Genomic DNA, 25000 nt, shown 5'->3' with positions numbered 1-25000 from the left:
AGGGAGGTGGCATTGCTGTAATGCCTGGCCTTGTGTTGTGCAGGAGTGCTACGTGCACAACCTGCTGCGGATCACTGTGGCCTTCCCAGTCCTGCGGCAGGAGATCCTGGAGCTGGTCATCGGGAAGCTGCTCAGACTGGATGTAAGAGGGGGTGGGTGTTGGGAGGGTGAGTGGGTGAGATTATAAATACTGAGACTGTTGTCGGGTGAGACCTAGAAGATTAGCTAGCATGCTGTATAATTCTTTGGGACCGTTATTAAGCATGAAATGTGCTGTCTGATTTGTTGCTCGTCCTTCAGGTGAGCGCTCCGCGGAGTGATATTGAAGACGCGGAAGAGAATGCTGCCCAGGGGGCTGATGAGAACGGAGCCTCCCAAGAGGAAGGCCTCTTTGATATGGTACGTAGCTAACTCACCTCACGCTAGCATACTGATGGACTAGAAATAGAGGGGCGTGACTATGTACAGTTACTCTTGTGTTACTAGGACATGGGCGCATTATTTATAGAAGCATGCTAAATGAAATCTCTTTTGAATGTAGGATGAAGACAAGGAAAATGTGCCCAATTCCTCCAGCCCTCCGGGGGGCGATGTGATGGCTCACACTGTAGCTGACCGTCTGGATGTTCTTATGATGGTCCTTCTGGCATACATCAAAGACCTCGGCTATGTGAAAGGTAAGGTGGGGGTAGGAGAAGTGAGGGCATACTTGGTACCGGAACCATTTTCATTTTTTTCCATCTATAAGGAAGAACACATCTTTCTATCTTGCAGAAATAATACATTTATTGAACTGGCTTGATCTTTGAGAACAGTTTCCACAAAGGGGTTTTGGGTAGTGGAAGAACACTGTAAGGGGCAGAGTTCAGGAGTTCAGGGGTATTGTAGTGAGCTGACCTGCTATAAAAGGCTCATTGCAGCCTGTGCTTATTTTCAGGCACACTGGAGCTAACTCGCACTAAAGAGCTGTATCGGGACCTGATTGCTGTCTTCGACAAGCTCATCCTTCCCACGCACGCCTCCTGTCACGTGCAGTACGTCATCTTCTACCTCTGCAGCTTCAGACTGGTGAGTCCAAGAAAACCACCTGATCTGGTCTATCTCTGGCTGTAAAAGGGCCATGCTCAGCCAAATTTATTTAATACAGAAATCTAGCAAGCCAAAAATGATCGGAAGTACCATTGTAATATTACTGATTTGTTGCTTTGGTTCGTGGTTACCATGGTGCTGTGATGGTTCCACAGGGCCTGGCTGAAGCTTTTCTGGAGCACCTGTGGAAGAAGGTGCAGAGCCCCAGCAACCCGGCTGTGATCCGGCAGACTGCTGCAGGTTACATCGGCAGCTTTCTGGCCAGAGCCAAGTTCCTCCCCATACCGTGAGTGTCTCCACACTATCCTGTGTCTCACAACCTCTAGGCCTGCCTCAGCTTGTACTGGGCTAGTTCTGGACCAACCAACAAAGATGCACAGTTGAGAGCGATAGATTGTTATTTACAGTATAGTACATGCATTAGTTCATGTAAAAGTAGAGGGGGGAAAATGTGCACAAAATAAAGCTTATATCAAGACAGCACAACGTACATGTAAAAACGTGCAGGCTGCGTTAACTGATCTTATTAAAGCAGTTTCAAACACATCTGACCAGGAGAGGTGCTTTTCCAGGGGAACCCTGCTGAATTTGAGTTCCCTCCCCCTAGGACAGTGAAGGCATGCTTGGACCTCCTGGTCCCCTGGCTCCACCAGTACATTGACAGCCAGGATGTGGGTTCGAAAGCTTTTTGTGACGTGTCCCTGCACGGGCCCTTCTACGCTACCTGCCAGGCAGTCTTCTACACCTTTGTGTTCAGGCACCGGCAGATGCTGGAGGGGAACCTGCGCAAAGGTGAGCAGGGTTTGACTTCATTGGGGAAATGTAAGGCTGGTAGAACTGTATAACAGGGTGACTGTGGGGTTACGTGGCCCCTTTGTTGCTGCACTTTATGGGGGATTAAATCTTTAGCATAGAGGGGTAGAGAATGGGCAACACAATTCCATGACTTGTCACTTTGGATCATAGACCATTGTAATTTAGCCAAATATATTTGGTGTTTCTGTATTCATTTCTATGTAGACTGTCTAGCCATAGAATAGTGTTAAATGCAGATGGACACTGCACAACTGGAAACTGCACCTGTGACTGGTGTTGACTGGCGTTATGCGCAATACGATATTAACCCCCCCCCCCCCCCCCCCCAACACATCGATTGGACAAGTTTCCCAGTATGTCGTTTACAAAATTATATACATTTAATTAAGATTTCTTTTTTTTTTTTTTTGGTTAGGTCTGGCATACCTCCAAATGCTGAATTTTGAACGGATAGTAATGTGCCAGCTGAACCCTCTGAAGGTGTGCTTACCGGCTGTTACAAACATGTTTGCAGAAATCACAAGGTAAAGAGTGAAATTATCTATCCTGGAAATTTGATGTTCAAGCAGGATAGTTTTTAAAAAGCATACAGGTATTTTGGATTGTCAGTGAAGTGTTTGTGTGTGCTTTTACCTTCCAGGAAGTACCAGCTGGTGTTCTGTTACACCATTATCGAGCGTAATAACAGGCAGCTGCTGCCTGTGGTGAGGAGCAGTCTGGGAGGAGATTCCTTGACCACCAACGCCAACCCTCTGGACAGCTTCTTCCCCTTTGACCCCTACCTGCTCAAGAGGTAACCATGACTCCCATTGCAAAGCAGTTTGATCCATTCCTGGTTTTACGCACAAGCTTGTTTTCTATACATTGTGGATAATCAAGCACATAGCAAAGTCTGGAATGGGTGAAACTGCTATGCAATATGAGTCTTAATTCCATCCCTGCCAAGATACAGAGTATAAGAAAACACACCCAGTTTAGCTTTAAAATGAATTTGATCTTATGGATTGGCTCTGTCTGTGTTCTGTAGGTTACGGTAATTCCAAGGTAAACCTGCATTCATAAAAGGGTTTTCAGATAGTTGCCACGGCAGCGCTGTGCAGGTATGTGTCGGCGCAGGTGTGATGCTTTAAGAGGCCCTGAAGCCTTGCTTACCTGGTATCTGTGTGTTTTGAATGCTGGCAGGTCAGGGAAGATGATCCAGCCCATTTACCAGGTCTGGGAGGAGGTGAGCCTGTGTGATGTGGATGGAGCCAAGCAGCCAGCTAAAAAGGTAACTTACGAGAGCATGCTTCACCAGGAAAATTCAGATGTGCCTTTTCAAGACATTTTAAGTGCTGGCCTGCTTGTATCCTATGTGTGTCACTTAAATACATATTTGAATTGAATTCAGATCCAGCTGGTTCCTGAATTCTGTTTTTATTGTCTTTTATCTAGAGATGGAAGACATTTTTACCAATCTGGATCGGGATGTTCACTGTAGTGTTTTTGTGTTCTGTTATTCTGTGCATGTCGTCTGCCTCTGCTCAGTGTGCTCCTGTCCCTCCACAGGACTCTCTGACAGAGGAGGAGGATGATTTCCTGCGAGGGGAGAGCCTCCAGAGTGAGGCCGTGGTGGGCTTGACCCCCGGCTCCTACGAGTCTCACATGCGCAGTCCCAGCAGCGTGGGCTCGCCTCCCATCGCCTTCATGCAGCGTCCCTTCTGACGCGCCACTCGGTCAAAACACACAGCGGGCATTAGTGAAGCAAACGGGCAGGAGAAACCGACCATGGACACAGAGCTTTGCTGCATTGCCACCGGGCGCACATATTTCTGAATGTGCCCCTTTCAGGAAAGACGAGCATTACTCATTTCTTTGTAGGCACAAAGCTGCCTCTTGAGTTTCTTTGGGAATCTCTGTAACCCTAACTTCAGTAGAATCGTTTTGGAACCAGAACAGCACATATGAATTTGATAATAGTTTAGAAATGGATTCAGTAAAGTTAGTTATTTGTCTTCAGTCCTTTTATGATTAGGACATCTGGTTTTCGGTTTTCATTTCATTTTTTGGTTCTTATTTTTAGCTGTTTTCAAGTTTTGTGTACATTTTTTTTTTAAAAATTTCGGGGCTTTTGCTTTTTGTATACTATATTTAATTATTGTTCTCTATATCTGTCACTATAGTAGTAACTCGACAGGACTTTTTTGTGTGGCTAGGCGTTTGTACATTTCGCCACAATTTGTAATTCAGTATTAAATTCTCACTATCTAATACAGTTTTAAATCCTGCGAACAAGCCGCCTCCTGCAATTGTAATCTCGTTTTAAATCTCGCAAGCAGAGTCTCCAGTAGAAATGTAGAATTTGATGGTGCTCAGTAGTTGGGTGGGTTTAAAGTATTCAGAACGAATCAATGATAGATACAAGTCAGGAAGGAGGGGGTTTGATTAAAACTGAAAATCGGAAGCCCTATTTATGATTCACCATGCCCTTCAGGGCCAGCACTGGACAGTCCTTAGACACCTTTAACTGGTGGGGGGTGGGTGCTAAACGTTTTGGTTTAGAATCCACTGTATTTCCACTTGTTGATTTATGACTCAGTCAGTCCCTTGCCAGCTCTCTCTGGCTAGCCAATAGCATACCTCTGCACAAAGAACTGGCCAGATCTAGCTTTTCTATTATGGTAGCGTTTCAAATAAACTGCTAGACAGACAGTATGTGTTGTGTGTAAATATGTTTTTTTATAAAAATATAAATAGGTGTCTTTATGTTGTAATCTCCTATTTCTTAACAATTTCATTAGTTGGCACTGAAATTAATTTACAAAGAGACATCATTTAACAAACCAGTATTTAAATACTTTACAATCTCTTTTAACATCTAGAAATCGTGTGTAGAATTGACATTTTTAATTTCTAGAATACGGAGGGATGTGTAGTTTTATTAAATTGTGAAACATGAATTTTAAAAAGATTTCAGAGACATCTGTATCGAGTTGTAACCAGGCTTTTTTGTATATAAGGGTCTGAAAATTAAATAATATTAAATACATGTGAACTGTATGTTTCATATTCATGGTGGAAGTTACAAACTGAAACAGACAAGCACCTATACCACAGGAGCCCAGCCTTGTGCTTCTGCCAGACCTCGGGTCAATTCCATTTGTAACTGTGCAATTTTGTAATTCTTGTAATTCACATTGTCTTTGTAACTGAAGTTAAGTCTTGGCACACCTGAGTAAATGTATTTGTCATTCGATCAATGTATTTTCAACCACTTTTGGTGACCCCATTTGTTATAAGAAAAGAAATATAAGCTATAGAGTGTTTCTGTATTTGTATCTGTGATTATTGCTTGGTTGGTTGTCAGTGTTTATTACTTTTTTGTATAATTTTAATTATAATTGTAATTACTGTCTGCAGCATAATTGTAACTTGTAAAGCAAAATAGCATTGTAATTATAATTGCAGTTTCAGCAGTCAGTTTTGCTGTAATTGTAGTTGTCATTCTAATTTATCAGTTTTGGTTTCAACTTTTATCTGGCACTGCTTTCCAGTACTCATAAAGAAGTAATCACCTAAATGTTGATCTGCAAGTGGCAACATAGTGAAAGCATAGGCGTGCTACAGAGAGTCCTTAGTTCAGTAGTGATCCTGTGTGGCTGCTTGTTACAGATGCAGTTGTTTTACAACAGGGGCGAAACAGGGACCACACTTAGATTCCATAGAGTGAACATTTATCACCTGCTGCCTGTAGATCAATTACTGAGAGCTCTATTGATTCCATTGATGGAGTGCGGAACATGCAACAAAATAGATAATGTCAGCTGGGCAGAGCTGGGCATGACTGTTTTAAATGTGTTTGTTTGTTTTTGTTTTAATAAACTTTCTAGAATGTTGTTTGCTTTAAATATAGAACAGAAACACTTTATGAATAAAGTTAATTTCTGAAAATGTAATTTGCAGGATAACAATGTATTAATCTAATTTCTTGGACCTTCTCGGTTCTAAAATAGATTTAGAAATAAATAAATGTAAGGAGAGTAACATTTCTGATTGTAACTAAGCTTGTAACAAAACCAGGATTGACCCAAACTGCTATGCTGGACTTACTTTTATCCCAGAATTTCATACTACATTATGTTCACAAAGCAAACCCTTCCACTGCCCAGGTTTCTGCTCCAGGATTTCCCAGGCAAAGATTGTTTTATTTATTATTGATTTTAGGGTTTGGCTGTCTTTGTGTGGAAATATTCCTCAGGACAGTGTGATGAGAAGTGCAAATGCTGAGGCATAGGCAGAATACAGTTTGACAATTTGAAAATTAACAGGGAATAAAATAGCGTTCATCATTTGTGTGCATTGTGCGTTATTTATGTCCACAAAGTACATTTTATTATGCATGTCTGTGAATTGTTTTAACACTGAAAAATATTTAAATCAATCGTTTCTATCTCGAGCCCTATTTGGGGGCGTGTTGTCTGAAGTGTTTCTGTTGCTTGCTGTGTACAGTATGCTGGTGGGGGGTGGGGGGGATGTTGTCATCAAGTGTTCTAGATCTGGATTTGCAATGGAGTTTACACTCTTGACCACTGTCTAAAGCAGCAACTCATACACCCCCGAGGGATCGGTCTGTCTGGATAGATAGGTGATTGGAGGATGCAATCCGGTGAGCACAAAACAGTCTCTTGAGATTGTCTGTAGACTAAACTGTGGTGTGGTGGGGAGGTGCTTAGCTGCTTGTTTTGGAGGTTAGCCCACAGTGCTATATGGATAGAGAGAATAAATATATGCATCTGTAAATATAGGGCAAAAATCGGTAATCACTTTCATACCTTTTACAAGACAGACCTACACAAAGAGCGCCCATCTCCATAAGGTTAAATTCCTTTGCAGGAAAGAGTTCGGTACAGAACTGTTTTATGTCCAAGTTTTAATAAAAGTAGTCAGGATTGGAACATAATTTAGTTTTTTCCAAAAACAAAATCTGAACAGGACATTGGGTTGGATTCATTGTCACAGCTTTAAAAGAAACCATTGAGCAATCCCCTTTAAAAGGAGGCATTTTAACAGCAGTCCAAATTACTCTTTCTTTTTAAAATAATCTTTAAATACAGTGTTAGTGTTTAAACCGCAACAAATTAAATATAAGGTAAAACAAACATTAGCCCTCCCAGCCCTACAGTACATATTAAATCAAGACACAAACTTAATTTTTTCCCAGTCTCTATAAATCAATATTCTTCATTGCACCAAAAATACAAAACAAGTGTGTATAAGGAAGACCAGATCGTTAAAGATCCATAAGCATTTTCACAATTTAAAAAACAAAAATTTCTTTCCAAATAATCTTAACCTTTTCAAGTTCACGTCTGCAGACATATTGTTACATATATATATATATATATATATATATATATATATCTATATATATATATATCTATATCTATATCTAGGTTTGGCAAGTGTGACGTTTACTGTTATAAATAAAATCAAAGTAGACGCCACTGCTTAGCACTGGCAAGTGTTTTTATAGCACAGCCTGGACTATTTTCATGAGAACTGAGGCAGAGAGAAATCCTGCATGAAAAGCCTCAGACAGAGACTAAAGATAGCAGCGCACTCCATAGCTAAGCCCTATAAAAAAACTCATAGCAAAGTTAGCTGCCTCTTCCATTGCTCACCGACTGGATAATAAAAAAAAAAAAAGTGTCCTCTGAATGTAAATACAGAAGAGCTGCTTTAGGTGGTGTTGTTACAGCACACTGCATGTATTGCTCTTTTTCTTCACAGCTTCTACCCTGTAGCCCTGTTCCTAATTGGAGACAGAGCTATATGCAGCCTTTATAACCCCAAGACAAACTTGCATACTTTTAGTAAGGGGCCACTGCAGCCTCTTGTTTGTTTTATATGCCAGGTGCTTGTGTGTGATTTAATGGCAGTAGTTAACCAATATGGTCCCAGCACCTTTATTATTATAATTGTGAGTACCCAGTTTGGTTTTAGTGTTCTGCTGTTAGCCCTTGTACCTTGAACTGATTAGCTAACCTAATGAATACCATATAAATATATGAACATACATTCTTTAAAATGCCAAGCATCCAGATGAACCAGACATACAACTAAATCCACTGGTTAACAATCATTTTCCTTGGATGCAGTTGCTAGATTAAGACCATTATAACAAGAGGTACCTAAACTTCTATGATCAATCATTGTTCTGGAAAAAATTTAAAACTACATTAATCTTGTTATTAATAGACCATTTTTTATTTAGATTTATATATGAGAGCATCTCTGGAAGGTTCTGATTTTCAGTGAAGTTTATAAGAATAAATAAGAATTAAACATCAAGGTTTTTGGGGAGCAGGAGGTGTTAGGCTTTTAAAAACGTTAATAAACGTTATTAAATGAATTAATATGAAATTATGTTTGTATTGAGAAGTGTCTTTTAGACGCTGGACACTTGAGCAGCAAGGTTGTATTTTGCAGTAGTGCTTTGTCCTGCCAGTGGTAGCTGAAACAGAGTGCAAAGCTTTGGGAAGCCAGGGGGACAGAAAAAAGGTGTGCGGCGCGCTAACCAGGAGAACTACAACCTGAAAACGCCAGTCCACATCCTGCAACAGGAGATGTGGAAATTCCAGAGGTTGAAAATAAAACTAGGTGCCTTGCAAAAAGGCATTACCTCGTATTTGAACCCCAGTAGAGTACAAGCAAATGAACAAATCCAGAACAGCAGCAGGGCTTTTTTTGGTTGTTTATATGTTTTTTAACTGCAGCAAGCGACCGATTCGGTAGTAATGGAACCATAACCGATTGACAAACTCTGGTTAAAGAGATGTCACTTTTACTTGAAGCAATATTATCGAATAATCCCTACAATATATATTCCGTAAGTACAGGGCTTTATATATATATATATATATATATATATATATGCTAACTGTACAATGGCACATTCACCGATTGACAGACTCTTGTTAAAGAGATGGTCAACTTTTACTTGAAGCAATTTTATCGCAAATAAATAAGTACAAATCGCAACAAGCAATTAGTGTGCCAAGCCATTAGTGACATCAGGTTTTCAAACTTTACTTCGAGAGATGCAGAATTCCGTAAGTACAGGGCTTTTGTTGACCATAAATAGATTAGAAGGTCCTGTATCACTGTACAGCATGATACAGATTTAACATTGCTAAACTTTTAGTTCAGCCCAGATGAATCCAGGATTAAATTAATATTCAGAAATGAACTAGCAAACCTTGAATTGTGAAAAAAAAAAAAAAAAAAACCCAATGCTGCTGCAAGGGACCGGTTTGTTATCACATTCTTTATACTTTGAGTTTCAGGTATTCTCAAATTGCAAATTCACTACAGGTTACAGATTAACTTTTTACCATATGTATTATTTTTCTCAATATAAAATAATCTGGATATACTTGGCTTCCCCCACACCCAGGCTGAGCTGCTGCAACCACACACCTCAAACCTCCCCTGGCGTGCCTATCTCAGGATATAGGGATTCTCTGTCTCCCTGCCTTCTACCTCCAGCTCTCGCTTTCCCTCTTGCTCGCCCTCTCCTGGGGTTTCTCCCCTCTGCTCAGCCTTGGGTTCAGGTTCTTTTTGGACTTCGGTCTCCCTTCCCTCAAGGGCAGTCTCTCTACGCTCCTCCTTCTCCAGTTCCTCTACCTGACCCACTGAGCTTGTCTCACTGACACAGTCTGAGCTGAATAGTGACCTTCGGAACAGCTTCTGACCTGCAGAGAATAGTAAACACACAAAATGTGTTACTCAATTTGTTGACTTTTGGAACATGATGCGTGGCCTAGTGGTTAGAGATCAAGGACTGGGAGGCCGTCTTACCTGGGATCCTGTGTTTGGTGCGGGCAGAGGTGGGAGTGGGAGGCAGTGATCCTCCAGTGCTTTGAGCTTTCATTGAGTAGGTTGGCTCTGTAGAGTCCACGGAACCTAAAGAAGGCAGAAATAAAAAGGATGTCACGTGGTTGATCAAATTCCTTTCAAGATGATGTGCAATGTGCACCACGGGTCTTTTTTCCAGTCCCAAAAATGTGATCCGTCTGTGCCCACCTGCCGTCAGGTTAAAGGTCCTTCCCTTCACCAAGCTCTGGACGGGCGAAAACCAGTTCAGGACGGAACCAACAACAGGTAGCTGACGCAAAACCCCCTAGAAGAAGAAGGATAGAGGATGGAATTAAACCCACTGTAGCAGAGAATATCGTGACAGTTAAGCATTCCATGACAAATCACCCCCAAAAGGTTGGATTTTAAACCCTACTGTCTCCGATTTACACAAAACTCAGTTCTCAGGGTCATTTTAAGGCACATATTTATATTAAGACTGATCGGGTCAAGGGGTCAAAAGTTGGTTGATGGGAACTGAATTGAGTGCAAAACCTTCATTAACATATTCCATACTTTACTGCATTACTATGATAGCAGTGCTAGCAATATCTCCATGTCACATAAAAGTAATGGTTCACTCCTGCCATCGGATTCAAATTAAATGTGGGGTGGGAGGGAGGTTAGGTTTGGTTTACATTTTTTCAAAGCAAACCAAATATTTTAACTATCTATATTTCTGCACAGATGAAGCCAAGACCTTGACCTTTTTTTTATTTTTATTACTGGTGTTTCACCCCAAGGTCAAAGATAAAACACTAAGTTGTAACTACCTTTTGTTTTCTTTCAAAACTATTTTATACCTTTTTGTGATTTTTATTTTTGGACTTGCCGTGCAATTTCTAATAAAATGACACCTCCCACAAGTGTGTAGAACCTTTTTTTGAGTAAAACGTTGGTTAACATTAAGGTGGGGGTACCCATCAATCAAGTCTGGTGTAAACTGGAGATGATACGGTGTAACCTGTGTGATTTGTACTACATATCTAAATAGTTTCGTTTCCTGACCGAAAGTAGACATGTATATAAATTCTAAAATGAGTTTATGCAGCGACTCATTTCTGCAGAGGCACAACTAGAAGTAAGTGGTAGACAGGCCCTCACTTCCTCCAGGAGTTTCTCCTCTGTGGCTTTCTGTAGCTGCAGCTCTGCCTCCAGGATCCCCTTGCGGACCACCTCAGTCATGTTCTCCAGGAGCTGAGAAAACAAGGCAAGTCATTCCCACTGCCTGACTGATTACAAGATTCACTCCCAATATAAAGCAGACAGTGGTGTAGCTGAATCCGAGTTGTCCTTTGTCTAACCTATAGCAGTAATGGTTTCCCAGAGCGAGAGGTTTTTTTTTTGTTTTTTTTTCCTGGATAAAGACACTTACAGTCATCAACCATATACAACATAGTCTCTTCTCCAATTTCCCAGGCATACTCAAACCCCTCAGCCTCTCACCCTGGAGTTCTCCTCGATCTCTCGTCCAATGGCAGCGATCATCTCCACCAACTCTGCCACATCCAGATCTTCCGTTGCCATGCCAATGTAAAGGCAGTTTTTCTCTGGGCCAAACTCTGGTCCTGTGTCAGAGAGACAAGTCATGTTGTTACCCCTGAGTGTTTCAGAGCTGCGAGCCCAAACACCCATTCCATAATGAGGGTGACAATATAAACCAGACTATCAGTTTGTGCAAACTACAGCAGAAATACATCATGCTGGAGTCTGTAGAGGGTATTAACAACATGATGCATTGAACTGGTAAGAATTTTGTTCTTGCTGTTCATCTTCACAGGTTATGAATGTCATGTTCTTGAGGATACAAACCAGTAAGATCAGATCATTCTAACAGACCCCTAAAACAGTGAACCCACACTCACCTGTAGAGAAGGTCAGGTCAGAGTCCAGCTCCTTTAGTTTCTTCAGCAGCATGCTGCTTATCTTCTCCAGCTCTGCCTGCCTCTTATTCTCATCAGGCTCGTCACTGCTCATCTCGTACCTGCAACCAGAAACACACCAGCATGAGAAAGGGGCAGGTGTCAATTAGTGTTGTGCTGGGTTTTTTTTGCAAGCATCTACAAGCTTAATGGCTTCTCAGCAAGAGATTGCTGCTGTCTTGTTGTAGAATACTAGCTTGCACGATTTCTGAAGCGTGATTAGAAATAGCATGCAAGGCCTGCTTGCGAATAGCTTATGGAACACTTCTGCTACCTTGTGGCAAGCTCCCAAGAGAAATGCAGATAACACGAACTGTTGAACTAATAAATCAATTTTCAGAACAGACCGTCACAAGTTATTTGCATCAGTTCATGACAGATCATTGAATCCAGAAGGAAGTGAACACACCTAACTGTTCCCAGTCCTGGCCAGCTGAGGTCCTCTATGTAAGTGAGTGCAGCAGTGCGGCGCACCTCCTTTCTGAACACCTCTCGCAGCTGCAGGGTGCTGATCAGAACAGGGATCTTCTCCTGCAGACGCTCAGCCAGCGCGTCCACATCCTCGTCTTTCGTTCCCAAAACTGGGAAAAAAAAGCCAAGTGAAGGAATAGGAGTAAGACTCCAACTGCACTGCAGTTTCGCCCATTCCAGGTGTTAATATGAGCTTTATTAGCCACAGTGTACCGGTAACAAGCTCAGGGGTGACTTTGTAAAACACATAGTAAAACTAGGAATGGATCAAACTGTTATGCAATGGGAGTCTTAATTGCATTCCTAATGTTGTGTGTTAATAACCAACAGGAAACTGAGTTCCACATTACCTGCTGATGTCATCAGGGGACTGAACCTCACACAGCTTCCCTCATCCTCCAGGTTCACTATGTCCACTCCACTGGCTGGAACCAGCAGGGCCAGCTGCTCTCCCAGCTGCAGACACAGGCAATACAAACACTGTATAAAAATCACAGAAATCAATGCATGGGCTTGTACCAGGCTATATATGGCTTACTGTCCAAAAGCAGTTACTCCTTTGGTGTTTATATCACCATAGAAGCACATGTATGTGTCTCAAATATAAAAGCACAAGGTGTTTTTCATTAATACTATAAAGAACTGACTGAGCGGAGCTTACCCATCGGTTCAGGGTGTCCTGGATCTCTCGGTCATTGCTGGGGGGTGTCTCTAGTGGACCCCCACTCTCAGCTGGTAGGGTGGGGGGCAGAGAAGGTGGAAAGTTAGTGTGGCCAGAACCTTGCATTGCATCTCAACGTTTATTTGACCTGTATCCTGCAGGATGTCCTAGGTAGAAACACATGATGTACAGAGGATTATGATACAGAGGTGTGTTCTGTTATTGTGTGCTTTGACACAGCTCACCCAGATCAATCCACTCACCTAAGTTAGCATTGGTCTGTGCAAACCGAAAGACAACCACCGGGGAGTTTAAATCATCTTCCACCTGACAGAGGAACAGAGAGAAGGAAGAGATCAGTATTAGTGACACACCTAGCGTGTACTCCCCACAATACCACAACTCAAAGCTAATAATAGGTTCTTGGTAGTACAAGGAGGTTAAGTGATTTGTGAGTCAGTGAGTGAGCCAGGATTTGAACCGGGGGCCTCCTGGTTACAAGTCCTTTTCTTTAACCACGGAATCACACTGTTGCAATAACTACCTCCCTTTTCTATTTATCTATGATTGTACCCTATCAATTGCAGATTTTTATCAACGGGTCTAAGACTCAATATCTGGATCTGCTTGAGTATTAACCATACTTTCCTACCGGTCTTGGTGTTGCAGGGGTTTCCTTTAAATCTACCCAGTAAAAGCCCCCTCACCAGGCAATCCATTTGTTAATAAGCTTTTAAACCAAAATCTAATCCACTTTAAACCCAGCAGTAAATACACATTAGTGTTACAGGAGAGACTCATGTCTTAATAGATGCATGACATGAGTCACCTTTCAGTTCTGAAAATAATACAAGTCACAGCTATATAATTCATCACTGGCAAATTCTGTGATCAGGATATTTCATGATTGGTTAGCATGGAGTACAGTATTATGACATTCTTGTTCAAAGATTAAACTCAAGATTGGCTGGTAACCACAGATGTACTGGGTTGAGGTGAAGTAAACACAAGAGTCTGGCCAAGATCCAGAATGCAGTATGGGAAGAGAACAGAGGAATCTGATTCCTCAATAAATACATTTTCAAAAATATAGTTCACACAACTACATCCAATGCACCTCTTAAAAATAACTGCTTTGCTCTGGCTGAACCCTTGTGTTATTGAGCATTGAAATGTTGGTGTAATAAGCAGCGTATTGCCTGTTCATCACTCGGTCTAGGTTGATCTAGAAGTGTGCTTGTACAATAGACCCAGACAGCCTTAAAAGAGTGTAGGGCCTAGGGTTTTTAAAAGCTATTTTCACTAATGCATTATCTTTACTCTGAGAAATCTCAAACAGATTAAGAGACTTTATTTATTAAGTAACAGTAACAAGGGTGACTAGCATTGTGACTTTTTTTTTTTTTTTTTTTTTTTTTGAATCTGCAGTAAACTACAGTGGTTTTGGCTTCCTTTGCAAGGAATGGGGAGAAAGGAAAGGAGCGGGCAGCAGGTTGGTCCCAATTACAATGGACAGAATTAGAGTTTAACGGGATGTCCCAGAGTGAGCCCATAGTGACAGGAGGGACCCTCGAATGAGCCACCAGCCCCTGAAACCAAGGCAGGGACCTTCACTGCTTATCACTGTCTAAACAAAGGATTCAGTGTTTTACCAGTTTTAAACCCTTGAGAAGAAACACCGCATTGCCACGGAGCTCCTGGTGAATGCACACTTGCATCGTGTGGCAGCTTAAAACTAACCACCATCTTTTTGTTATATACAGTGCAGCCAGTTACCTTTAACAGTTGACCCAAGCTGTCTATAAAATGCTCCAAATGTTTTATGAATCATACACAGTATTTTATTTTTAATTTTTATGTTGGGTCTTAAAATGAGTGATGCCTTTAATTAAATGCATCCTTGGCCTCCACAAAAAAAAAAAGAAAATGCTGTGTGAGACTTGGAAATAGAAAAACAACTTCCATTTAAATGAATACAGGGGGAAAATAAATGTTCAGTACACTATTTACAGTATTAGGACATACATATTTACTGTACTTATTCATATACATAAACCCTCCCCCCCAAAAACTGCAACAAGAAGACATACCGCTGTGGTAATAGCTGTCTGCTTTGTCAGATGATCTAACAGTCTCTGGCTCTGTAATGACAAAAACGCAAATCAATCTGCAAAATCCGGGGTTAGCAGAACTCTGAAACTTGGCAGGTGGTTAAGTAAGAGGAAGCAGCACTGTCACGGGCACACGAGCGCCCGAGAGTCCCGCAGCAATCACGTGATCTGCTGGAGCGAGACAGACCTGAGTAACTGTAAGAGTGCAGCCAGCAGCTGTGCAATATGAATGGACGGAGGGCTCACCAGCTGGGAGGCGTGTCTGATGCGCTCCACGATGCCATCATGTCCCAGGTACTGCAGGGACAGCCAGAGTGGCAGCGCACGCAGCTTCTCCACAGGCTGGCTGGAGGTCAGGCCCGCTGCCAGCGTCTGAAACACAGTGGCAGAGGTATGTCGTTACTGATCCAAGGAACTGTTAATATTACTGTAGATATACAAACATTGCATCTGTGAAGCACCTATATGAGAATAACAGTAAGCACTGTTAAAAAAGGGAACTGAATTTATCTGAGAAATTTCCAGGCAGGTTAGGATTCAATAAGCTCTGCCACAATGTGTCTCTATTTCATGTCCAATCCATGACCAGCTGACTGAATATTATTATTATTATTTTTTTTTTTTTTTTTTTTTTTTTAACAGTTCACAAAATAAGTTTTCCAATATTTTTTAATTAACAAAATAAATCTTATTAGAGTGCAGTTAATTATTCTTTCATTTACAAAATGGCAAGAGACAAAAATAAATGCATGCATGCATGTATGTCAAGTGTGGTTGTCACTGACCAAGGCAGGATCCTCGTGTCGGTACAGGGTGACCGCAGGCACAGCCGGCAGCCCCAGCCAGGGTCCCAGCGTCAGGGTCATGCTGTCACACTTAGTGGCGGCCTGGAAGAGACAAGAACTGCATGTCACAGTACAGTCATTAGGTCAACAAACAAGGCATTTAACGATTGACTCTTATATTGTTTCACAGCATAGCTATTTCATTCTTTCAAGTGAAAGATCTAAAACAGTATTATTAGACCGAGGAGGAGAATGCTGCATCATGACATTATACTACTATCACGTATTTTAGGTATCTAAAAAATATTATTAGGGGTTTCTAAAAAAAACATTGACCTACCATTACTGAGGACTTAACATATGCCAAAGCCAGGGTTGCCAGGTTTACCCTGGGGGAAAAACAAAAAACAAAACCTTTTTACGAAAGAGGACCAACCTGAAGACTGCAGTGTTTAGTACACCTCAACGATGTCTTTGTAAGCAACTTGTTTCAACACTAAACTTGCATAGTTTAGAAAGCCTACCTTATCATAAAGGTTATTTTAATGGGTCCCCATATCTGGTTGCCAGTACTACACAGCCATTACCTGCATAACTATATGGGTCATTACATTTTGAAAGTGTCATTGTTTTCCTATAGCTGCTATACTCACTACAGGTTTTCTAGTTAGTTGATGTGCTACCTACCCCTCGACATGAAGCCACATGCTGTACTGGGCACACAGCTCCTTCAGACGGCCCAGCTTGTCCGTGTGTCCTGCAGCAGGCGTGCCTGGGGACCAAGAGAAAGGGGCAATAGCCTGAGCATGTTTCCAAGGGGGTTTCCTTTTAGAAGAACGTGGAAACTTCTTTAGTACTCACCAGCGTTAGCGATAAGTAGCAAGGGCAGCTTCCCAGAGTCCACGTCGTCTTTAATGAGTCTGTCTAGCAAAGCAACATCCTGCAATAAAAACGGCATCCGATGAGAAAAGTAGGGTGGAGTAACAGAACAACGGCCGATAGCTGCTTACTAATGAGCCATCACTTATCTTCTTTCAAGTTATACAGTGGTTGATCAGGACCTCCACTTGCATTGTGTTATGTCATTATCCACATATTGTGATGCAGAACATTGACTTTATTATCCACCAAATTGCTCATGGGCTTTCAAGTTAAGATCCAGAACTATTTTTGGTGATGAAATGAACCTTTCCAAAGCAAGTGCACTACAGTGCATGTTTTCACTTTGGACAATTATTCAACACTATCTAGGAACATCTCCCCAATAATTCAATTGATCCTCTTGATGGACACACTTTCACCACTGTACTGCTTAGGTGTTTAAAGAGTGCCCACAATGCATTACACTCTTAAATGATATAAAACGAGCTGCCCAACCTCTGATTACCAGTAGAAACTACACTCTGACAACCCTTCAGTAGTTTTGTGCTCATTAAAACATTGCTTATTTAAATTATGTATTTTCACTGTACTTGCATCTACCAAAGACTGCAGATTGAACTGAGGTCTTTTCAAATCCATTAAAAACCTAATGGGATCCTGCAAAAGAGCCGCGTTGTGAAGTTCAACAAGCCATCGATGGCTCAAGAGTCATCCGTTGAACAGCCCTGCTGTTCAGCAATCCATTAAGGACCTACCATCTGGTGCTGGGAGCCAAACATGGTGTTACAGGGGACTGTGCAGAGGCTGGAGAAAGGCAGGCCCAGCTAGAGAGAGAGAGCAAAACATGGTCAGCACCCCATGGCTGGCTATACTGTCCTAGTCCTGTCTGTTGAAGGAGAGTTGCACAAAGGATTTCTGATTTTTGAGTTTGATTATTTAAAGCATCACTGTGTTATGTATTTGAACCTGCCTATAGTACTGTATCATGGTTTTTCAGAAACACTGTGGTAAAGACAGAATGGCAATTAAATTCAAAGGATTAAGCTGCCTGGAATGTACTGTTTGCTGCATCGAGATTTTGACATCACTGTGTCCTGGTAACTGCCGGATTAAGGATTCTTTCTCTTATTTATTCTGTGTGGCTAATCTTCTTCAGTCTTTATAGTTATACCTGTCATATATAGTCATATAAACAAACCTACTGTTAACCTCCTGTCCACTAACATTTTGTTGGTCAGTTTTGCGCCCCTTTTCTTCAGGTTTCACTTTCACTCTCTTCTCTTACATGTTTTACATTTGTTTACTTGCAAAGCAGCTTTTGCATATTGGCGATTAGTTCACGGGACAGGAGGAAAGGCTGTGTGGCAGAAGGGCCTCAGTGGTTTAGGAGGAGAGGAGAGTGCTTGTGACTTAATATAGAGTAAAGTGGTTCTCCTTGGCTCACGGAGAGCCATCCTTGCAGAGGAGAGGCTGGTGCGGCTGGGCCTCTAGGGTAGGCAAAGGGAGCTTCACTTGCCCCTAGAGGGAGTCTTTTGCAGAGGTAGCACAGCATAGTGGAAGAGGAAGGAAGGGCAGAAGGAAGAAACACAAGACTGGGAATATGGGCGTGAACTAGGAATTAAACAGGCAGATTGACAAATAGTTTAATAGGGGGCAGAACAGCCCCTAAACTACACCCCAAGGTTATAACAATGTTGAAGAACAGGTTTAAAAAGCTATTAATACCAGCACGTCAGAAAAATCCATTCAAAACAATACATAATAACCAGAAGGGCAAAGCACACAAAGAAGAGACAAAAACAAACAGCAATGATCCTGGTGCAACACAAAGGAGAATTTCCTGAGCAGGAAAAATGCAAACCAGAATAGAAAATTGTAGGGCAATTTAAAAGTTGGTCGCTTTGCACTGATGGAAACCAAACATTTACCTCGGTGCAACAAGGTAAGGAAGCAGCCAAACACATGTACAGTAAGTGTTACTGCATGATCTGTTCGATACAGCTTCCTCCCATCTCATCTGCAGTCCTCCTTGTGAGCATTACAAACAGAAGAACCTCTTGATGGATGGCATCCTTGAATTTAGAAATCCTTTTTCCCCCACAGCAGAGCAAAGTGGCCAACTGAGTTCATAATCACCCTGTATGCTCAAACCCAGATCCTCTTGCCAAAGCCCCCCCTCCATTTGAACCTTTTTCTATCCCACTTCTAACCTAAATCTAATGTACTGCCCCACGGGCACAATGACACAAAACAATACAAAGCCTCAGAAGGTGCACTGGGTTCTTACCTGGTTGCAGAGGTGCTGCCCCAGGCCTGACCTGCAGGCGGTGCTCTGGTAGATGACAGGCTGTTTGTTGTATAGCACGTTGAAGCCCTCTGTGCTGTAATCATCGAAGTGGGAGTGGATAACGAGCCGGCATACCTTCAGGAGCCCCTCCCGGTCATCCTCGTGGTAGCACGCTGAACCGTTCTCATATCTACCAAAAGAGTGATTTGAAAAACCATGAGCAGCACATCTGGGATTGGCAGAACTCCAGCCTAGTTAGGAGTGCAGGGCAATCAATACCATAGGGAGCTCGCTGGGTCCAACCCTGGTCACGCTGAATTGCCAAATCATAGCTGGGGGCCCACCGGTTGCACTGTACTGGCCTTTGAGCTCCCGTAAGTTTTGGAGGAAAAAATAAATAAAAAAACCGGCCTGGCATAGGTCACTTCTTTATAGTTAAGAGAGTCTACTGGTCAGGCATCCCACAATACCTAGCTAGGACCTTGCATCCATGATTGAAAATGGGTGAAAAGAGCTGATTGGCTTACAGATCAACAAGTGGGTGGGGGCAGTGAACGACATTGGCAAGTCGGGCATTTAAAAATTTGATGAAAAAAAACCTATATACAATGATATATATATATATATATATATATATATATATATATATATATATATATATATATATATATATATATATATATATATATATATATATATCTATAAAATCGTTAGCCTTAATCGATATTGCCCTACAATCAGAAATTTGAGTCACACACAGTAAATATACATATTATTTGGTTTCCAATATGTCTAAGAGGCGGTTCCATACCTGAAGAGTCTGCAGAGCCAGAGGGTGGTGTCGGAGAGGATGCGAGTGGTCAGTTTGCGCAGCCTCTCCTTGTCCAGCACTGAGATGTAGGCAGCCAGACTGTGCCCCAGCAAGGCCATGTGACCTTGCTCTCCCACATTCTGCATCCTGCTGAAAAAAACACTGTTGTTAGAATACTGGGAGCTGTGAAGCACTCAGAAAGCCCAATTCCAGAACATGTCATTATGTTTATCATTTACATTATCATCTACATTACTTGTCTGTTCTTTCAGAATAAAAAAAACATTGCAATCTGAAAAAACAGGGCTTTTTGCAAGGCGCCTTTAACTTGTATCACTGACTGAAATGTCACTGATGCGGCCTCTCCTTACCGGTGAGACTGCGAGTCCTCGTTTTCATCTCCATGCATGAGGTTCTGTACCAGCTGGAGAATATGGGCCACATCCTGTCCGCTGGAACCAAAGCACAGAGAGACAGATACAGGGGTATTCCAACTAGACATTTATCCACCCAGCTCTTTCAAGCACTCCAAATAATCATTAGTGCCCGATTTTCAAAATGAAAAAATTGACAAGGACAGAGAAAAAGAATAATATAGTACATATAACAAAAAAGTTATTTGTGCACTACAGTGCTTGATATTGATGAGGTGCTGACCTGTATAAGGTAACTACATGTAACGAAGAGTCTCTGCGGCAATGCAAAAGTTTAAAATTCTTTCAGCCAAACTTTCAGTTAAGATGGCTTACCAAAAGTGTTTCCATAGAGACATTAATGGTCGTACTCTCGTCATTTTGCTTCAAAAGGATTAATTATTTAACTCCTGCTCATTTGTTTTCTTCAAAAAAAAAACTCTATTAATTTAAAAACATGATTGTAACAAACAATCAAACGCATTTCGACACCAACGTGTCTTCATCAGGTTCACAATGCGAGCAGGAGTTCAATAAATAAAAGGAGTTTAAAAACATTCTTGATATTAAAAAATCCTAAAAACACATTTCAATTAAAATGTAACAACATTTACAAAAGCATGAGAATATATAGCAGCAAAAACAGCCTGTTGAAAACAGTGCTGCTAAAACTTTGAAGCCAGACAATAAAACACTGACAAGTTGTTGTCAGTGTCCAGTGAAGACTTTGATGTTTTCATACCTGCCTTGCAGTGGTCCTGGAATATCCTTCCTGCTGTGCCTCCACTGCTCCTCACTCTCCCTGCACAGAAATACACATTATTACAGAGAGGGGTGCTGATCTGGGAACATTATAGAGCAAATTAATTGTGTGTTTGTCAACACCACCACTAGTATGCGCCTTAAACCCTGCAAAGCTACTGGAGGGGAACCCCATTTGGACAAATAGCTACCTGCAAAATAAGATTTGGTCAAGCAGATTAAACTGGTAGTCAATGGCAGGTTTAAACATGCATGTTTGTTACAAACCGACCACAGACTGATACAGCAAGATAACCTACCTATGACCATCTTCTAAAATCCTCATGGCTTCATTGAGGTTCTTCCCCATCTCAGCTAAAGTGGGATCCACTGTAATCTGGACAAAGCGGAAGAACAGGTTAGATGGCAATCTCTCCTCTGTGCTGAGAGTAGCATACTGAGGGCCGCAACTGCTTGAGACAATGACTGGAATCCAAACAAGTGAGTAAAGTCATCAAGCACCTTGTTAAACTGGCAGCGCTGGAGAATGTAACATACAGCTGCAGAAAATAAAATAAAACACAAAAGTGAACTTACATCATAGTCGTGACCTTCGATCCCAACAAGTTGTACTGTAGAAACTTTACTGCTGTGTTTAATCATCTACTTGCTGTACAGCAAATATTGAAAGAACAGCGTAAAAAAAAACCAGCAGTGCTTTTTAAACTTCCTCAAGGGATGTCTGCAAAGCACATCCTGTTGGCACCAGGAACAGTGTTTATTTCCATTCACAAAAAAAGTGGGCTGTACATACTAAGCTGGTGAAAAAAACAGGAGATCCACACAGGTTTTGGATCTTCATCCTCAAGGAGGTCATGAGCTTGTGCACAGATCGTCACTCGATAAAAAATGGACAATGAATTGCCCACATGCAAATAAGAGGCCTGGCTATTTCTTTCTACCGTGTCTCATGCTAAACCAACCTCGACCTCTGCTGTATTTACTTCCATTGTCAATAGGAGTCGGCCCCTATTCCTGCCTTAAGGAAGAAACAGGAGTCTCAGCAACAGCACACAAATCAGTAGGATGAGTGGAGTGTTTACTCCATGTTCTTCTGACTTCTTCCACAAACAGAAGAATACAAAAAACAAGGCATAGCCTATCACCGTAGATTTCCCTACATGTCTTTATAATTCTAACTTGACTGCTGGGAGCAGGGGATAGACTCTTACAACACAGTACCATCCCCATACAACCATTTCCTACAAATAGACTACATGACGATTATTATCCCTCTGACCTCTTGCAGTAAAAAACATTCTGATTACAGAATTTACACAGCTTGCTTGTACTGCAAAGTGGAAAGAATACATTTGAGTAGCCAGGCTATTCTATACAATTATATTGCCTTCTGTTCTATAAGAACTGTGACTCCTCTACCCAGACTAAAATAACCACTTCTGAAGAACTGGTAAAGACTTCATGGGATGACAGAAGATTTAAAGTTGAGATAAAATGGCTACTCTGCAGGACAGAAAACAGATTAGTCCTCATGCATATGTCCCTAGCAATTTTGTGTCTCACTGAAGCTCTGTCTAACCCAGATTTTGTATCCTGGACACATCAGAACTACTATAAAACTGCATAATTGTAGCTCAGCTGCAGTTCAATATTACAACCATTATTGTTTGTTTGGTTTTTTTGTGTGTCTTTTTTAAATAACAGTTTTAGGCAAGACTTTTGATATAATATTTGTCTTAGATTAAAATCACATTAATTTTGATGCTGACCTATATTTGCTTGAGGCACACCGACATTAGTACAATGTGTCTCAATTTCAATCACAGGGAAAAAGTAGAAATGGGTTTTCCGCTCAGCCGAGTAAGGACAAAGGTAAAGACAACCCAAAATAGTGGAAAAAGGGGGAACAGTGTATGATCAGAGATTAACCCTCTTAGGCAATATGAAAATGTCACAGCTACACTGCTTCACTGCTTCACTGTTAACAGAATAGCTGTCAGTCTCTGTGAATTGCCTTAATTGTCAATTGTCAAATGAATTGCCATTTGACAAACTTAAAACAAGCTGACAGAGAAGGAAAGTGTTTATGGCCCAATGTAGAAAACATTTTGTTCGAGTGGAGTACTTTGAATGGCTTAAATACAAACTGTAACTTCTACATGTCAGTGTAATGCAGTTGCACACTTGTAAAGTGTTGTACAGGGATTGTACGTCAACCAATTAAGACTGCAATTCAGATAGATATAATTTGTCCACCTTTCTTGATAAGGGAGAAGTTCTTATAAAACACCATGGTGTCAGATATACTCAGGTGAACAGGTATCTATGATGCTTGAGAACACATTTTTTCTATATGTACTAATACCAGACTCGTTATCAATACACTACAACAGAAGCAATCTTCAACCTTGATTGGAATTATATATAGTGTACATTTACTGATGTCAGACATACAATTAGTTTTTCATGTCCAACACCAGTATTTCTAATTTACAATAAATAATAGCAGTACTGTAAATGGTTTATATGGTTTTATATATATATATATATATATATATATATATATATATATATATATATATATATATATATATATAGACACACACACACACAAAGGCCATTGAAGTTTGAATGTGGCAATTGCTTGGCAGTGTTAATTGTTGAGATTGAAAAAAGTATTTTTTCACTGTTGGACATACAGGGATGAAGCGATATATAAATGATCAATAACACAAAACAAGTGAAAGCTAAGAAACGTATTAGCATTAGAAATCCTCCTTGGTATACCTAAGTACAACTGCAAAAATCAAGCAATTTCTATTCATTTTATGTGGTAAAAATCAAACACGTTTCAGGGTTTAGCCTCAGGCTTCAGGACATTGCATGGATGCACTGAGTTTCGTGTAGGCGTAAATAACCCATACATATGACACACTTTCTAAAGATAATTACCTTCAAAATGACACCCCATATGTATTAGAATGATTTTGAAATGCTGACTGTGAGGTTGCATAATTTGTGTAACTGGCCTTGGGTAGAAATAATGAAAGCAAAATATGATGACAAATCATACCAAAAAAATGTATAAATACATAACTAAACCTCGTTCTGTAGGATCGGTTTACAGGAACAAGTCAGACAAGAGTCTCAGGCGGCACTAGAGAATTATAATTTGATTGCATAAACAGTCAGTTAACAGTGTGGCTTTAAGAATATTGTAACACAGGCGTTCTTATTTTGCCACCAGTGTAGGTTGTATGATTGCACACTTCAATACAAAACAATTCAACGGTGTCTAAATCCCTGAACAATAGAACAAGTTTCATAAAAGTGTAGTGTAACAATAAACGCGTAATAATGGATCCAAACAGTGTAGACTATAGATTAAAGTATAGCATCGTGAAATTTGCTGTACTGGAATTACATTACTGACACGTTATATTTGCAGAAGGACCAAAACAACTGGTCACACACATTGTTACTCTGTAACAGGATGTGTATGGACAGAGGGAAGGCCGCCCGTACGTACGCCCTCTCTCAGTCTCCGTAAACCACTGCAAAATTGTCTGTGACACCTCGTTGACTGGTTTAAATCGCCAGCCGGCACTCATCGGCACTGTAACGTCAAAGCATAATGATAAATCACAAGACTTAACGCCATACCCTAGCAATGCAAATCTAGAACCGCTGCAACTGGCCATCCAATATTGTCTTCCTATTGAAAACATGCACAAAATCCTCATAAGCTGTCAAAAACATTTCACACAACACAAATAAAAAGATTTCTGCACATTAATATATAACGAAGCCGGTGCAGTACCTGCTGAAATGAGGTGTCCATGACGACAGCAGGCAGGGACAGAACGATCGCCCCGTCTATGAATTTATCTGATATTTCAGCGATGTTATAATTCAGCTTCCTTGACACACTCTTCTCCAACGACAGAATGGTTTCGTTTACTTCCTGGAGCACCTCGGCTTTTCCACGCTGGCAGCGTTGACGTCTCACGTCGTTACCAGGCAGCGAGTCAACGCGAAGATGCGTAACGTCGGTAATTTATTTGCCTCTGTAATTTATTTATTTGTTTAAAGTC

The 25000-nt window shown here is 41.1% G+C and overlaps 2 protein-coding genes across 3 annotated transcripts in view; one reads left to right on the top strand and one right to left on the bottom strand.

Annotated features, from left to right (window-relative positions):
* LOC121301207 (RNA polymerase I-specific transcription initiation factor RRN3-like) overlaps positions 1-4005 on the top strand; it is a 4573-nt gene extending 568 nt beyond the window's left edge. Inside the window, exons 2-11 of the mRNA XM_041230352.1 lie at positions 44-142; positions 301-399; positions 542-677; positions 938-1068; positions 1245-1375; positions 1697-1881; positions 2321-2429; positions 2546-2698; positions 3088-3175; positions 3454-4005. Of these exons, the coding sequence (XP_041086286.1) occupies positions 44-142; positions 301-399; positions 542-677; positions 938-1068; positions 1245-1375; positions 1697-1881; positions 2321-2429; positions 2546-2698; positions 3088-3175; positions 3454-3609 (1287 nt within the window). The 3' untranslated portion in view covers positions 3610-4005. The remainder of the gene's footprint in view (positions 1-43; positions 143-300; positions 400-541; positions 678-937; positions 1069-1244; positions 1376-1696; positions 1882-2320; positions 2430-2545; positions 2699-3087; positions 3176-3453) is intronic.
* A 4787-nt stretch (positions 4006-8792) lies between these two features.
* Positions 8793-24876, bottom strand: LOC121301385 (pyridoxal-dependent decarboxylase domain-containing protein 1-like). Of its 2 annotated transcripts, none has more exons than XM_041230731.1 (23): positions 24727-24876; positions 21206-21282; positions 20887-20946; positions 20103-20183; positions 19732-19881; positions 18921-19110; positions 17389-17457; positions 16613-16691; positions 16439-16523; positions 16092-16140; positions 15752-15853; positions 15213-15338; positions 14946-14996; positions 13119-13182; positions 12856-12926; positions 12545-12650; positions 12133-12304; positions 11667-11785; positions 11248-11369; positions 10906-10998; positions 9970-10066; positions 9745-9849; positions 8793-9638 (listed from the first exon to the last, which is right to left on the bottom strand). In XM_041230731.1, exons 1-23 carry the CDS (start codon positions 24745-24747, stop codon positions 9385-9387), a joined length of 2343 nt encoding a protein of 780 aa, XP_041086665.1. In that variant the 5' UTR covers positions 24748-24876; the 3' UTR covers positions 8793-9384. The 2 variants fall into 2 exon arrangements, with proteins under 2 accessions (XP_041086665.1, XP_041086666.1); XM_041230732.1 differs by having other exon boundaries at positions 19732-19878.
* Between the last annotated feature and the right edge of the window lie 124 nt (positions 24877-25000).

The sequence above is a fragment of the Polyodon spathula genome, chromosome 27, assembly GCF_017654505.1.
Source record: "Polyodon spathula isolate WHYD16114869_AA chromosome 27, ASM1765450v1, whole genome shotgun sequence".
NCBI classification, from domain to species: Eukaryota; Metazoa; Chordata; class Actinopteri; order Acipenseriformes; family Polyodontidae; genus Polyodon; species Polyodon spathula.
The sequence above is the reverse complement of the archived record's forward strand: the minus strand, read 5'-3'. Positions and strand labels throughout refer to the sequence as shown.

What these genes read in the sequence shown, in the direction of transcription:
- LOC121301385 (XM_041230731.1), bottom strand. Translation starts at nt 24,747, where the DNA reads ATGGACACCTCATTTCAGCAG. An exon ending in CCAGGACCACTGCAAGGCAG is followed by an intron (nt 20,184 to 20,886) that starts GTATGAAAACAT and finishes CTTTGGTTCCAG; the next exon opens with CGGACAGGATGTGGCCCATA. An exon ending in GACACGAGGATCCTGCCTTG is followed by an intron (nt 15,339 to 15,751) that starts GTCAGTGACAAC and finishes ACTGTGTTTCAG; the next exon opens with ACGCTGGCAGCGGGCCTGAC.